This window comes from Gopherus flavomarginatus, chromosome 1 (assembly GCF_025201925.1).
Source record: "Gopherus flavomarginatus isolate rGopFla2 chromosome 1, rGopFla2.mat.asm, whole genome shotgun sequence".
In the NCBI taxonomy this organism is placed as follows: Eukaryota; Metazoa; Chordata; order Testudines; family Testudinidae; genus Gopherus; species Gopherus flavomarginatus.
The window spans coordinates 44748216-44765353 of NC_066617.1; the positions used below are offsets into that span (position 1 = coordinate 44748216).

At 44.1% G+C, this 17138-nt stretch overlaps 1 protein-coding gene across 2 annotated transcripts in view; it reads right to left on the bottom strand.

Moving 5' to 3' along the window:
• Window positions 1–14878, bottom strand: part of LOC127042896 (ADP-ribosylation factor-like protein 8B) — a 37537-nt gene extending 22659 nt beyond the window's left edge. Inside the window, exons 1-2 of one of the 2 annotated variants that reach the window (XM_050936411.1) lie at window positions 14687–14878; window positions 5321–5401 (exon numbers count right to left, since the gene is read on the bottom strand). In XM_050936411.1, coding sequence (XP_050792368.1) covers window positions 5321–5401; window positions 14687–14809 — 204 coding nt within the window. In that variant the 5' untranslated portion in view covers window positions 14810–14878. The remainder of the gene's footprint in view (window positions 1–5320; window positions 5402–14686) is intronic. The other variant, XM_050936409.1, reaches the window with a different exon arrangement.
• Between the last annotated feature and the right edge of the window lie 2260 nt (window positions 14879–17138).

Below are 17138 nucleotides of genomic sequence, written 5' to 3' on the forward strand. Positions count from 1 at the left end.
TGACCAGCTCCCCCTAATGAGCCTTTGTTTCTCACAATGCCTGAGAATACTTCATGTATTTAAATAGAAAAAGTGAACTGTGATTGCTAATAAGGTGCAATGCCCTGGCACATGCAATGCAATGCAAATATTTTAGCTATAGTGACTGATATGAAGAATTAAAAAAAAAAAAGCTCCTATCTCTACATTTTTATAATGCAGTTTCTTTTCAAAAGTAAAATATTTTCCCCCTGTTCTTGTCCTCCATTTTAAGTCTAGACACATGACATGGCACAGCAACCACTGGGCATGTTCATCTGGACACTTCCAAGCTAACTGGGGATGGCAAGCTCATGTAGCCAAAGGCTGGGTTTTACCAAAGGTGATGCTGATTGTGGGGCAGTAGAACCTGGTGGGACAAACAGGGGCTTGGCAGTTGCTGCTTGTGCTGCAGACATGAGGAAGGGGTGGGCAAGGTAAGGAGGAATGGTTTAAGCTGAGGGGAGTAATGACTGGAAGGGCTGCATGAAAGGTAGTGAAACTGATGTGAAGTTATGGCTAGCCTTCAATTTATACTAATGGTAGCATCCATAACCCCCCTGAAAACAACAAAAATACACAAGTTGGGGGTGGGGGTGGGGGGAGGAGATGGGATACAAACTCAACCTCCATGGTACATATTTAGAATAAAAAGCAGCATACCTGTTGTATACAGATGAGGGTCCCTCAGCCACTATTTCCTCTTCCCAGTTCAGTTCAGTTGCCATGTCTTCTGCTATGTCTGGATCCTGGGTCCCCCCAAATAGTTTCTGGTAGTGTTTTATGCACCCCTCAGTTGGAGCTAGTGTTTTCTTTCTGATCCTCTTTATTCCTTACCATTTCCAAGAAAGGAACCTTGGTACTACCATATAGCACTTTGGGCTGGTTGGAGGGATGAGTTCTGAGGATTTGGTCCAATTCACCGTAGACCAGACATATTTTCCAGGCTTATTACTATTGTCACAGGCCTTGTCATATAGGAGCTTAAGCTCCTCTATCTTTTCTGAGCATTGCTTGCTGCTCTAGGTAATGCTAGTCTTGACTAGCTGCTCAGACAGCCCCCCACCAAACCTACTAAGTTTACCTGACAATCAATCCCATCTGCACAAATTGCCACCAGTTCTCATATGTTTTCCTCAGAGCAGTTGGCAGCACACTTATAGGAAGGCCTGCTCTGAGTCATGCTATTGATAGAAGCAGAATGAAGTCCAGTACAACATTGCTGAAAAAGTTGGCACCTGAGAAAATAACGTACAAGAGAACACCATGACATGTGCCTGTTTGTAAAGGTAAATGGCTCATCCAGTCTCTAGCCTAACTCTGGGGAAGCTATGAAATTTAGGAGAACTGGACAGCAGAAATATTCTTCATGGGCTGCTCCCAATATCTATGGGAGCATTCCCACACCATTCCCCAATATAGAGTAGGATCATCTCCTGCTTTACAACTTGGGAAAGTTTGTTCTATAGCTCACCCAATATTTACCCTTCTTTCTAGAATATGGAAAAAGGCATTTTATTTCAAAATACAGTATTTTGTATTTCTCAAACATTTTGAAGTAGCACACGCTCCCTTCTGATTATGGCAGAATGTGGTTATTGCTCAAGACATTAAACAAGGAAAGGGAGTAAATCAATTAAGATTTGTCACATCTTCAAAGGGAACTTTTTTGTTTCAAAGAGATTTGGCTAGTTTGGATTATTATTTTGCAACTGTGTTCAAGTAAAATACATGGTATTATATATTAAAAAACCCCACCCCTATGTTGAAAGAATGTTATTTAGGTTGCAAACTTAAACACTTGATATTTAGGAAATACCAGATTCTCCTTGCCCTTTGTTAGTTCATCCACCCTCTGCACTAACAAAGACATGGATCCTACAGAAAAAATAGTTTGTGGTCATGTACTTAAAGGCTGTAGTATAAAGTTTATGCACAAGATGGCAGATTTAAGGTTTCACAGGAAACTGTAAAGCTCACATTTCCTAACTTTGAGTGCTGCTGTGCTTTGGTGCAAGCCCTGCCTTAGAATGTTCATGTTTATTTACACCTAATATAACGTGATCCAATATGACACGAATTCTGATATAGTGTGGTAAAACAGTGCTCCAGGGGGGCGGGACTGCGCACTCCAACGGATCAAAGCAAGTTCGATATCATGCGGTTTCACCTATAACGCAGTAAGATTTTTTGGCTCCTGAGGACAGAGTTATATCGGGGTAGAGGTGTATTTGGCATGCTGTCAAAATTTTCCCCACAAATGCAAACCACAGCAGGAAGATTATGATATTTAAGTTTGTATCTCAGCCAGAATTTGATGGATCATTTAGGGGAGAAAAAAGAAAGCATATTTCTATAGTTTGAGGGCTTTCACTCCACCTAATTTCAAAGGCCGTCTGCAAACAACTGAGATGTTAGATCTTCTCAAAAAAAAGTTGGCAAGACTCTTTTATAATGCAATTGTTTAGGTAACCTAAATATATTGATACCCAATAGCTCACCCTATGATTATTCTACAAGCTAATAACATTAAAAATTGAATGCAAAAGATTAAAACATTGAAACCAATGGTTTAAGGTCTTATTTCCTATTTGTATAGATTTAATACTTAAGAGTCCTAGTTGTGGACCAGGAACCCATTGTATTAGGTGCTGTACAAACCCAGAGCTTGTCTATATGGGAAAGTTTTGACAGTTATACTGATAAAGTTATACCAGTATAGCCCATTCATGTGGACACTCCTATTCCAGTAGAAGAGTGGCTTTTTTGGTTTAGATTAAACCCACCAAGAGAGACAAACTAAACTGGAAAAAAGGGTACTCATACCGGAATAAGAGTGTCCAGATAGGTATGGGCAGTTTTACAGTTTAAATTAATATCTTAGACAATAAAAAACCAACAAACAAAAAAACCCTCACAAACTTTCCTGAGTAGGCAAGGCGTTCAACCAGGTTCAGGAAGCCCACAATTCCAGAGGGAAGAAAGACAATTTCCAAGAAATGGAGGAGAAAGAAGCAATGGGAACAGAAAAGACAGATCCAGGAAAAAAGGAGAAGTAGCAGATAACTCTTTTATGAGACAGCACAGTAATTTGAATATCTGCAATATTGCTCTAATTTAGATCAGTTGGAGCCAAAAGAAATTCCCTCAGCCCATCCTATAATTTTTGAACTTCTTCCATTTGAAGAAGTGTGGAGGGAAGGCTTTGACCTGGCAGGGACTTTCCAGTGACAAATTAAACGAATGCAATAATAACACAAATAAAATAAAATGTATTTACTGGAAAAAAGATGACACGTTTTGACCTGAAACATCTAAAAAATAACATTGTCAGCTTAGACACTTACTCCTAGACTTAACGTCAGAAGGGACCACTATGATCATCTAGGCTGATCTCCTGCACAATGCAGGCTACAGAATCTCACCCACTCACTCCTGGAACAAACCCCTAACCTATGTCTGAGTTATTGAAGTCCTCAAATCGTGGTTAAAGACCTCAAGGTGCAGAGAATCCTCCAGCAAGTGACTCGTGCCCCACACTGCAGAGGAAGGCGAAAAACTTCCAAGGCCTCTGCCAGTCTTCCCTGGAGGAAAATTCCTTCCCAACCCCAAATATGGCGATCAGCTAAACCCTGAGCATGTGGGCAAGACTCACCAGCCAGCACCTAGGAAAGAATTCTCTGTAGTAATTCAGATCCCACCTCATCTAACAGCCCATCACAGACCATTGGGCATATTTAGCTGCTCATAATCAAAGATCAATTAATTGCCAAAATTAGGCTATCCCATCATAAAATCCCCTCCATAAACTTATCAAGTTTAGTCTTGAAGCCAGATATGTCTTTTGCCCCCACTACTCCCCTTGGAAGGCTGTTGTGGAACTTCACTATAATGGTTAGAAACCTTCATCTAATTTCAAGTCTAAACTTCCTAGTGTCCAGTTTATATCCATTTGTTCTTGCGTCCACATTGCTACCAAGCTTAAAGAATTCATCTCCCTCCCTGATATTTATCCCTCTGATATATTTATAAAGAGCAATCATATCTCCCCTCAGCCTTCTTTTGGTTAGGCTAAACAAGCCAAGCTCCTTCAGTCTCCTTTCATAAGACAGGTTTTCCATTCCTCGGATCATCCTAGTAGCCCTTCTCTGTACCTGTTCCAGTTTGAATTCATCCTTCTTAAACACGGAAGACCAGAACTGCACACAAATATTCCAGATGAAGTCTCACCAGTGCCTTGTATAATGGTACTAACACCTCCTTATCTTTACTGGAAACACCTCACCTGATGCATCCTAAAACCACATTAGCTTTTTTAATGACCATATCACATTGGCGGCTCATAGTCATCCTGTGATCAACCAACACTCCAAGGTCCTTCTGCTCCTCTGTTACTTCCAACTAATGTGTCCCCAGTTTATAACTAAAATTCTTGTTATTAAGCCCTAAATGCATGACGCTGCACTTTTCACAATTAAATTTCATCCTATTACTATTACTCCAGTTTACAAGGTCATCCAGATCTTCCTGTATGATATCCCGGTCCTTCTCTGTGTTAGCAATACCTCCCAGCTTTGTGTCATCCACAAACTTTATTAGCACATTCCCACTTTTTGTGCCAAGGTCAGTAATAAAAAGATTAAATAAGATTGGTCCCAAAACCGATCCCTGAGGAACTCCACTAGTAACCTCCTTCCAGCCTGACAGTTCACTTGTCTGCTTTTCCCTCGTACTGACGTTTTAACTGTAAGATTACTATATTTGAAAAAGATTAGAGGGGAAAAAATCGTCAGTTTAATTTGTGCATTGGACAGCACTTCATATGGTCAAATTTACTACTTCCTTGCATTGTCAAGTAAATTGTTCCTGTTTTTCACACAGCAGGAGAGCACAGAGAAGATGATTAGTTCAAACATACAAGAGTTATTGAAAAGTCACAAGAATTGGCAAAGAGATGCAGTGGCAGGTGTAGAAAATAATTTTAACTTTCTTTTTTAAATCAACTAAGTTTCACATTTGCTGGATTACTTTAATAATGTGTTGCTCGCTATGTAGGTCTGTTTTCATAAAAGTGAACATACGTCTGTTGGTTTCATGAAATAACTGACCACAGTGCATATTCAAAAGAAGTCTCGATAAAGATTATTTAAAAGAATAGTCCATCCTATTATTTCATGAGAAAAATGACAGTTGTTAGCATAATTGATAAGTGCAGTCATTTTCACCACACTCATATCCCATGCTAAAAAAATTGGTTTAGTAGTTATTGCTTCTTTTGTATAATTCAGACAAGAATACTTACCTTTATGGTAACATTTCCTTTTGTTATTTTTCTCATATTGAAGCCTACTGTAGGAATCATATCTTCTGTGAACTGCCCTGACTGAAAATAAAAAAAAAGGGTTATAATTACTATAACTCATTAAGAACTAACACATTCAGCATTTGTAATCTAAATAATCTTTCATTTTCACAACACAAATTGAGAATTGTATAAATTATTTAAAATAACATGAACAAATGCTTTGATTAACACACTGTCCTGCCACTGGGAGAAAACTGACTCATTTCTGGCCTCTTGTTCCTAGACTTATTATCCTGAGTACTCAGAGAAACTCTCAACACGCTTCATCTGGTTCCTTTAGCTAATCTGGGGGCAACATTGTTGGATTACTATGAGGCCTTGACAACACTAGGATGTTTCTGCTAAAGTTCCTCACTATTGTTACCATGAGTTCAGCTCCAGCAAAGGTAACAATGGTGAAAGGGGTGGTGCTGCAGGGAGTAACTGGTGTTTTGAGTAGCTTGGTGTTGGAAGCACCACCTATCCTCAAGTTCTTACTCTTACTGCAATAAGTGGAGCTGAATGAGTGATAGTTTGGGAAATTTTAGGAAAATACTCTCTCATACAAAAGGTTAAGGCAAGTCCTGTCCAGTGCCTCACAGTTGAAATGAACATTGCTACAATAAAGGAATTTAGTTTTTGTTAAAACGCACTTTACCATAGTACCATGAAAGAGGAGGAGGTGAAAAATGAGAACTTAAGTAGAGGTCTCACTATGCCCTCTCCACCCATCACCTCCAAAAATGTACCTTTAATAAATAGAGTAGGCATTTTGTCCCACGAACAACATTACATTCGAGCTATTTTCTATGCAACTGGACAACTGACTGATTCCTAATGTTATCACTGGTCACACCAGACCTGATGCATCTTTCCCCTTCATTAACTGGGGTTAAGAGGATAAGATTCCATCACATTGTTTTGGGCCAATAGAAGCTGCTGAAAGCAGCTCAGGCCGAGGGATGTAATGGCCGCCGCTTCCAGCAACTCCCATTGGCCTGGAGGAGCGATCCGTGGCCAGTGGGAGCTGCGATCAGTTGGACCTGTGGACGGGGCAGGTAAACACACCGGACCAGCCCGCTAGGGGCTTTCCTACAAAAGCGGCAACCCGTTTGAGAAACCCTGGTCTAGGGCTTAAAAAGTCACATAACTTTCAATAGAGACCTGTTACTCTCACTTCATGATTTTTTTTAATGTTCACTATCTTTCAGATTAAAACAACTTCTATTAGTTAGTTCCTTGGTTTGTTCAGGGTATATAGTTCCCAGGATACCAAACTTCTCTATAGCCAGTCTTATGGATACATTTTCTCCCATGCTTTGCCCCCATCTTTTGTTTCTGTGTCTGTTTCGCTCATTCTTTGTTTCCGTCACTGTCAGAAACATACAGCTAAGGGTAGCATTTAATTCCTCTTTTACCTATAAAGGATTAAGAAACTCAGATAACCTGGGTGGCACCTGACCAAAAGGACCAATAAGGGGAGAAGATACTTTCAAACCTGTGGGGGAAGGTTTTTTTGTCTGTCTCTCTGGGAGTCAACAAGGAAACAGGGCAGGGAAAATACATCTCCCTAAGCCATATCTGAACTAAGCATCTAGTCTTGCAAAAATAGTAAGTAATAGCAAAGAAATGCGTTAGATTACCTTTTGTTTTAGTTTATGAATTTTCCCTATGCTAACAGGGAGGTTTATCCCTGTTTTTGTAACTTTAAAGTTTTGCCTAGAGGGGAAATCCTCTGTGTTTTTGAGTCTTTTGTTATTCTGTAAAGTACTTACCATCCTGATTTTACAGAGGTGATTCTTTTACCTTTTCTTTAATTAAAACTCTTCTTTTAAGAACCCAATTGATTTTCATTGTTCTTAAGATCCAAGGGTTTGGGTCGTGTTCACCTTACCAACTGGTGAGGCTATTATTCTCAAGCCTTCCCCAGGAAAGGGAGGTGCAGGGCTCGGAGGAATATTTTGGGGGGAATAGGACTCCAAGTGGTCCTTTCCCTGATTCTTTGTCTAAATCACTTGGTGGTAGCAGCATATTGTTCAAGGCAAAGTGGAATTTGTGCCTTGGCAAAGTTTTTAACCTAACCTGGTAAAAATAAGCTTAGAGGGTCTTTCATGCAGGTCCCCACATCTGTACCCCAGAGTTCAGAGTAGGGAAGGAACCCTTGACAGTCACTTTCTATAAATGCCTCCAGGTTCAAAAATCATCACTCAATACAATTGTACCTGTGCTCCTACATAAAACCACATGCCTAGCAACAACAGAAGCAGAAATTTGGAATTGATTAAAATCAGAAAGCCTAGTTAGTTTCAATCTTCTTTTAAACACATTGGTCTAATTTGTTCAATATTTTATGCTGAATATTTATTTTATGCTGAACTGACCTTTAAAGCGAGAAACCAGAAGAAATGTGATTATTCTTTAAATACTGAATCTTGGGGAAGGAGATAATTGCACCAGGAATCCATTAAAAGTCATGATTTTGGTAAATCCTAAGAAAGTAAGTCTTCCATTTGTATTAGTAAAGTATACATCAGACATGTTAAAAAGGAAGACACACGTAGTAAAATAAAAGGCATAACTGCCCTGTCTTGGAGATACAATGTATATATTGGGGTCCTCAAACAGTTCATGTCTCCTGTTTAGATATCTGGTCTTATCTTTCTGAGATGTTTCTATTATGGTAGAAAGGAAACAGTTACAAGCTGGATAACATTATTTTTATAGTTCTCTTCTCCATATACAATCCTGGACTTCTAGCTGAAAGACGGGGGGGGGGGGGGGGCGGGGGGAATAGATTACTAATCACTGCCCAATTAACATATAGTTTCTTATCAACAAATCTGTTGCGATAAGATAATTTGTTTCAAGCGCTATAAGGAGCCTTCAAGTGAAAAGAATAAGTCCAATAAAACAGACTTTATTTCCTAGGAAGGTCCCACAAGATACATATCTTGTTTTTGTAATATTCAGAGGTGTGAAGTCAGACATCCTTATTCTATCATATTTCAATAAAAACAAACAAATGACAATCTGAAGGAATCAATAGATTTGATGCTTGAGGGGTTGGAAATGAATTTTTCATAGCTTCCAAAGTCAGAACTGATCATTGTAATCATCCAATCTGAATGCCTGTGTTACACATGCTTACAAATATGGATTTATAAATGCTTTGGGATACTGAATTAAATGCCTCCAAATACTGAGTTACCATAACTATATGGACTATTTTCATTAACAGTCACTCTTACCTTAACAATGGCCCAGATTCTGCTCTGTTATACAGGCTGAAATCCAAAATAACTCCTTTACAATGGACTTTGTCTGGATTTACACTGGTAGAACAGGGCAAAATCTTGCCCAAGCTCTTCAGGGCAGGGACTGTCTCACAATGTGTTTGTACATGGCTTAGCACAGTGGAACCCTGACACGGATCTCTGAAGCTACTGCAATACAATATCCTACCACTGTGTTTTATGGTCCACCACAGTTTAGGTTTAATATACTCAGTCCCTTGTCATGATGGTTTCTCTTTTCCCATTCAACCTTCTCCCCCACCCCACTTCCAATCCCCTCCCCTCAGGTCCATTGTACACCTCTACCCTGACAGAATGCAACCCGATATAACACGAATTCGGATATAACGCAGTAAAGCAGTGGGGAGCCCTGGGCTCTTTAAAACACCACCCAAGCCCTGCTGCTTTACTGAGTTATATCCAAATTCGTGTAGAGCCCCGGGCCCTTTAAATCCCTGCCCGAGCCCAGCTGCCAGAGCTCCGGCAGTAATTTAAAGGGGCCAGGGCTCTCCACAGCAGCTGGAGCACTGGACTCTTTAAATCCCCGCTGGGGCTCTGGCAGCCAGGCTTGGGCTGTGATTTAAAGGGCCAGAGGCTCCAGTTGCTGCGGAGAGCCCCGGGCCCTTTAAATCCCCGACTGAGCCCTGCTGCCAGAGCTCCAGCGGTGATTTAAAGGGACTGGGGCTCCCTGCAGTGGCGAGAGCACTCGGCCCTTTAAATCACCGCTGGGGACGCCAGTCCAGTCTGGCATGGCATACTAGCCTGAACCAATATAAGCGGTCTCACCTATAAGGCGGTGAGATTTTTTGGCTCCCGAGGACCACTTTATATCGGGGTAGAGGTGTATTCAAGAATAATCCACTGTGAACCACTTATCCTAGACTGTTTACTTCAGAATTAGTTCCCAACCAACTCTCCTCTTATCATGACACCTTATCTCCAACTTGAAGGACACAATACATGTGCTTTTCCATAGCTGTAATCTGTGTCCTTCCTCAAATCAGAAACCATGGTTAAAAGTGATTCATAACATTCTTCTTAGACTGCATCTGTGCTGGCACAAATTACATGTAATTTTTCACTAGTGCATCTCCACTGATTATAGCAATGACAGAAACTGTAGTGTGCACAGTGCAAATTTTTTATTTTTTTTGGTACCACCACACTGTCTAGCACATTTGGGGCAGAATTACATAACATGACAAGAAGAAGTTGAGAGTCCTGTCCAACATTGCTACTACTGGTTGCACTGTAATGTGATGACTTATAGCCACAAAGTTTGCTAATGTAAATGCAGCCCAAAACCAAAAGGTGTTATTTCTTAGCTAACTTATTCTCCTCTAATCTAAAGCAGGTTTAGAGCAGGGGTCGGCAACCTCTGGCACGCGGCTTACCCAACAAGCACCCTGGCGGGCCGGGCCGGGCCAGTTGTTTACCTGCAGCGTTAGCAGGTTCGGCCGATCATGGCTCCCACTGGTCGCGGTTTGCTCTCTCAGGCCAATGGGGGCGGCGGGAAGCCACGGTCAGCACATCTCTTGCCCGCGCCGCTTCCTGCTGCCCCCATTAGCCTGGGACAGCAAACTGCGGCCAGTGGAGCCACGATCGGCCAAACCTGCCGATGCAGCAGGTAAACAAACTGGCCTAGCCCGCCAGGGTGCTTACCTTCGCAAGCCACGTGCCAGAGGTTGCCATCCCCTGGTTTAGAGTTTGTACCAGTCCCAGTATACCTGCAGAGAGCACCATAAGCACACTGTTAGTGGGAAGTCAACTCCTTGCAATATAAATCATTAAGCACTAACACCCGCACTTATTATTACACTGGTGCTGTCATCTTATTGTAAGACTATTTCCATTTTTGCAATGGTTGCAAGTGGCAAGTTGATTTATTGTTTGCGAAGCAAGAACTCCCAAGGGCAGAGCAATCCCTTACGAGCTGAATGCTCCTCGGCTGGAGACTAGATTAACAGCAGTACCACTGAGGCCCATATCATCAGATCACCCGAATGCCAGATATGTCAGCAAACTGCCTTTTACAATCTGAACTGCAGACATCCTTTTCTGTTTGCTGATTGATGGTCTTCCCCACAACATACCCTTCCACTGGCCCGCTGCTAGCCTCATTCTCCAATACCTGCACACTTCTCTTTATTCTTCCATCTTTTTTCCCTTCTATCTTGCTTTCTTCCTCCTCTGATCTCACTCCCTACACACACCCCCGCTGCCATTTCCCTTCATCGCACCTTGGTCCCCATATTATAAAGTAAAACAAAAAACAAATGTGGGACTAAAGTTGTGTGATTACCACCACCCCAGTCACTTGCTTATATATTGTATCCCTTCCTCCCATGCTTCCTCTGTTTTTTGTCTTCTTAAACTGCCATCTTTTCAGGGTAGGGACTGACTCTTCAAGTGTCTATATGGGCGTTACCACAACATAAGTTAGTTGGGTATCAACCTTGACAGTTCAAGGCTGATTCCCCACTCTAGCACTTTGAGTGCAGAAGGTGGGAGCCCACAAGGATTCTAAAAAGTAATACTGGCCACTCCATGCTGGTATTAAACTCTCAAGGTTACAGATTTTCTTTGACCTTGGATGGGTAGATGCTGCCACCACACAAGTGCAGAACCCCTTTGAGAGCCCAGGAGGGCGCACTTGGGAATTCTTTCTGTGGGGGTACTCTCAACCCTTTCACTCCCCCTCCAGGGAAGAGCTGAGAAAGAAAACAAAGGAAATCAGCTGTTGCCAACAGCTAATTAAACAACATATGTACAAACCTCTTAGGACACACACCAAAAAAAAAAAATCCTGTTCTTAAAAAAAAGGTAACTTTTATTAAAAACAAAAAGAAAGAAAATACATCTGGAACATGGGCTATTGCTAGAATTTAAAAGATCAAATATAATAATTAAGCATCAAGAATGGTTTTCTTGAGGTCCAGCTTAAAGGTTACAAGCAAAACAAAAGCATTTGGGGATTAGCACAGAGGAGTCCACAAGTCATAAAGAAATAAAAGAAATAACCCTAATCGCATCTTCCTAGACAGTCCCTGATTTACTTACATATCTGGGGTTTAAATAAGTAGTTCTAGGTATGACCTGATGATTTTCCATACCTGGCTTAAAGCTTCTTATAGCATTGCTACTATGTGTCTCCTCTCTACGGAGAACAACAGACAGACCGACCAAGGAAAAGTTTTTTCCCCAATTTTAAAAAGTTCTAGCCTCCCATTGGCTCTCTTGGCCAGGTGCCTACTCACTTCCCTTTACCTATGCATGCAGTCAGACTTTTTAACCCTTTACAGATAAAGCAAGTGGAGAACAGCTACCAAGAGAGATTCTACGCTAACTGGCTGGCTGGATGTCCACAAAAGGAGCTATCCCCCTTCATTTATCACAGTAACAATGACAGGCAAAATGGAGACAATGGGATGCACTGGGAACCCAAAGGAAAGATTAACTTTGAGTAACAACAGATAAACAGATAAGACAGATAGAAAGCTTAGCTGATCAGTACATACTGACAAGTAGGGCTGGTCAAAAGTTTTCTGACAGAACAATTTTCCATTAGAAAACGCTGATTTGATGGAATCAAAATGTTCCATGGGAATATGTCAATTCCATTAAAACTTTTGAAAGAAGTCAGACAGAATGACAGCCCGGCTCATCAGCTCCTAACTTCCCTTGAAGCTGCGCGGCAGCCTATTAAGCGCCGCGCAGGGCTGTGGCGCGGAGAGATGCCTCTCCCTGTCGGCCCCAACCCAGCCCTGCCACGGCCCGGGGGAGAGGCACCCTTCCCCTAGCCCAAGCCTGGACCTCCCATGGCCAGGGGAGAGATGCCTGTCCTGCAGCCCCAGCCCAGGTGCTGCTACAGGGAAAGAAAACTGGGGAGAGTCCTCTCTCCCCACTGTAGCCTCGAGGCAGCCTGTACCCCAAACTCCTCGTTCCTGGCTCCACCCCAGAGCTTGCACCCCAGCTGGAGCCCTCACCCCCGCACCCTAGCCTTCTGCCCCAGCCCTGAACTCCTCATCCTCGGCTCCACCCCAGAGTCCTCACCCCCTCCGCTCCTCAACCCTCTGCCCCAGCCCTGAGCCCACTACCACATTCCAAAACCCTCGTCCCCACCTCTGCCATATGAATGTTGTTACGTGCACCAATATGGAGATGATGTGTCACACATTGCCTTTGTATTGGTGCACATATCAAAATTTATTCCACACATGCATGGGAAAAATTAGAGGGAACACTGGCCAGCTTCTCAGATCACTACATGCTGGCCAGCTTGCCTATTACCTAGCTCCTTGGCTGCCATGACATAATAGTTAAAAATCTTTCAATCTTTATATTACATTACAAAAGTCTTGTTGATTGTAATGTTATAAAGTCAAAACTAGATGTTTTGACCTTATCAAACCAAAATGTTTTGACACAGTCAAAATAAAATGTAATTTGGATTCTTCCAAAATGAACGTACAGAATTTTGCTCCAATGGACATTTTGAAAAATTGTTACATTCCTATTCTACATACATTTTGAAATTTCCTACAGAAAAGGTAGTCCATGTTCCAAACAGCTCTAATATTCAGTCAGCATGGCTCGGAGCAGCGATCTGTGGCCACTGGGAGCCACGATCGGACGGACCTGTGGACAAGGCAGGTAAATGAACTGGCCCAGCCCGGCCCTTTCCCTACACAAGCGGCGACCCCTGTTTGAGAAACCTTGGACTAGAACATTATTTTATCAGGTGAATTTTGGCTAGATAGGAGGTGTTGATGTGAGGATTTATATAAACAAAACACTGTTTTATTGTAGAAAAAGTGACTTTGTATAATGTACAAATATCCTTTCTCTGGGGTATTCTCAGTGAGATGGATGAACCTGATAATCAAAAAGCTATTTTCTCATCTTTAACTTACTTTAAACTCACATCTGTTGTTGGTGTGATATTAGAGCGGTTGCGAAATGGTCACTGTCCCAGGGTTCTTCCCATCCCCCACTCGCTATAGAGATCTTATGACAGGATGAGGACTTCACCACAGGCAATAAACCTCTCTTGTGAGGGGACGGGGAGGTGAGCAGGAGGGAAAAGAGGTGCCAGGCATTCAGCTACAAGGTACTAGAAATCTCAACAAAGTTTCTAGCAACCATCTGCTTCCCAGCCTCAAATACAAACCATGTTCCCCCCCTACATACTACTACAAGGGATCTCAACCTTTTTCTTTCTGGGGCCCCCTTCCCCAGGATGCTATAAAAACTCCATGGCCCAGCTGTGCCACAACTGTTTTTCTGCATATAAATGCCAGAGCCTGCAGGGGTAGAGGATAGAAGGGAGGGCAATTGCCTTAGGCCCCCCACTACATGGTGCACCATAAAGCTAAGTTGCTCAGACTTCAGCTTCAGCCTGGGGCAGCAGGCCTTGGGGCCCCAGGGCTGCAATCCCATGTGAAAAGGCTTCAGCTTTCAGTCCTGGGCCCTATGCTTGGTGGTCCACTTGAAACCCACTCACAGCCTTCTAGGGTGCCCCAGATCCCAAACTACTGTATTACTACACACGGCCCTAATGGCTTACTCCCAGAAGGGAAACCAACCACAGGCAAGGTTCATCCAGCACGCAGGCTGCATCCAAACCCAGGGACAGACTGCCTCCATTTTCCCTAAAGAGAGACAGTCCCAGACATGGCCCTCTAGCAGCAGAGAGGGTCCCCCTGTCCCCTTAAAGAGACACAGCCCCCCCCCCCCCGCCTAATGACAGGGTCCCAGACACAGCCCCCCCCCCGCCTCCCAAGCACCCCCACCCCAGAGACACTGCCCCCCACCCATTCAGACAAAGCTCTCCCGCCTGTCAGAGACACTCTCCCATCTCATTAAAGGCACAGCCCCAAGACAGAGCCCCCCGCCTCATTAGTGACAGCGCCCGCCCGAGAGACAGGCCCCCCTGCCACATTAGAGACACAGCCTCCTCCCCCCGCGCCATGGCCCCCTTCTCCCGGGGACCGACGACCCCGCCGCGGGGAGGCCGTGGCCGGCGCCGTACCGCCAGCACGGTGAGCAGGGTGGTCTTGCCCGAGTACTGCAGCCCCACCAGGGTGAGCTCCATCTCCTCCTTCCAGAACAGCGAGCGCAGCCACTCCAGCAGCCGGGCCACCAGCGTCAGCATCCCGGCCAGCGCCCCCGACGCGCCTCCCAGCTCTGGCGGCACCGCGGGCTCGGCGGCGCAGGCGGCCAGCGCGGAGCAGCGACTGGCTCCGGGTCCCGACGGTGGCGGCTCCGCTGGGGACAGCGCCGGGGTCGGAGCAGCTGAGTGCGGAGCCGCACGTGATCCCAGCCACCGCCCTTCTCCCAAGGCTGCCGCTGGCTGAGTCGCCGCAGACTGGGAGGGGCTCGGGACGGAGCGGCCGGGCGGTTCTCAGCGGCACGTGGGCTGCGGGAAAGGGGGGGGATGAGCCTTGGGGGCAATAGGCTGGATCCCCGCGGGGGTGTCACTGCGGGTGGTGGTTCACGTGGGGGGGTGTCAGTGAGTGGCGGGGCCCTGGCGTCACATGAGGGGCAGGGATCACATGAGGGCTGACAGGTTGGGTCCCGGGGGCAGGAGATTTGTTGAGCGGTGGGGATTAGGCGAGGGGTCTCGGAGTGGGTGTCACTGGGGGGCTGGGCAGAGGGGGGGTCACATGAGGGGTGATAGGCTGGGTCCCTTCAAGGCAGGGTTGCAGCGTTTGGTGTGTGTGAGGTATTCCTGGAGGTTTCATCACATGGCAATCATTAATTAAACATGAATTTTTAATTCCTGGAGAATCCAAGACAGTCCTGAAGGGTTGTTAACCCTACTCAAGGGGTCGCATAAGGAGCAAAAGAATGGATCCTTACAGTATGGGCCATGAGTGAGAGGTAGGGATCAGGTGATAGAGTGGGTCCTCACAGCGGGGATGGAGAGGTGGGGGGATCATGAGGGTTGACAAGTGGGTCTTCATGGAGGGTTACTGAGGGGCCAGGCACTGGCCCTGTATAGAGTGTTGTGCAGGGGATGCAAAGCTTAGTGCTTGGGGTCTTGTGGCACTAGCCTAGTTCTTGGGAGAATCAAGGTTCAGGTTCCCACTCTGCCACTTATTTCCTGTGTGACCTTAGGCAAGTCACTTAGCCCCTCTGTGCCTCAGTTTCCCCTCTGTACAATGGGGATTGCAGCCCTGCCCTGCCTCACAAAATAGTGGGAGAATCAATACATTAACATTATAAAGCACTCAGATATTATAGTGATATGGGCTAGAGAAGTACCTAAGATAGACAAGGCTGGTGCAGTGCGAGGAAGGGAGGTGTGATGTGACAGGTGATGGCCTCGGGTCCATGCAGGGGGCATCATCTTTAGGTGTTGGGGTCAGTTTACAGTTGGAATACCTCATCCGTCTGTCATTAATGCCAGCCTCCATGCCCCTTTCATCCACATCTCCTATAGCCAACTGAATGCCTTTTCCCATACTACCCTTTAGGTAGATAACAGTTGTTAAATTCTGATCACTAGATCCTATCCTCTCATTCAAAATCTCTGTTGAGACTCATGTTTTCATAATACCCATTTGAAGTGGCATGCTAGCCTATAGTTAACCAGATGTTAATGCCTATAGAGTGAATTTTCACTATCACAAGGAACTTCCTTTTGTTTGCAACTGGTAAGGATGCACACTAATACTCACCATATTATTTTGACTCATAGTATTGCACAAAACCTTATATTTCCCCTGTATATACAAGACCTAGCACACACTGAATCTGAGTGCATATGTCAACCTGAAATTATTTGTTAACGTCGCTGAAGTTATAATTAAAGTTCTGCATTATACAGAGGGACATTATTGGGTTATGTGTCATTTCCTCGCTTGTTAGATGCAGAATAAAATTCCTTTTGACAATGCATCTGTCGCTGACAGTAGAAACGTTGTGTGGCATTATGATATGGTTGAAATGTCCCATAATTTGGAATTTCCTTGCTTTTTAGGGTTTGGGGATATGTCACACATTCTTAATTATGTTTATTACCATAATGCATAGAAGATGACAATAAAAAAACAAGGTGGACAGTGCCTGGCACAATGGGAAACAGAGTAGTAGATAGTCTTTACCCTGCAGAGCTCAATATCTAAACAGACAAAATAGGGAAAGAGGATATAGCATGCAAGCAGAGTGAACAGCATAATGGCCTGCAAATGTCATATTTTAATTATTCCATGAGTTTTCTTTAAAAAAACCATGTTAAAGATGGAATTTAGTTAGGGGGTAACTAAGCTAAATGGAAAGATGACATTGAAGGGAGGTGGCTGAGGGTATGAAGGGCAAGTATGATGTGCAGCTGTGGTGAAAAGATGGAGAGCAGTGGCACAAGGCGGTGGGAGGGAAACAAACAGCCAGTCACATATGGCAGAAAATGTCCTGTCAAAATTGGAGAAAAACTCTGATGAGATCAGTTTCAAATGATCACTGCTAATCCCTTTTCAACA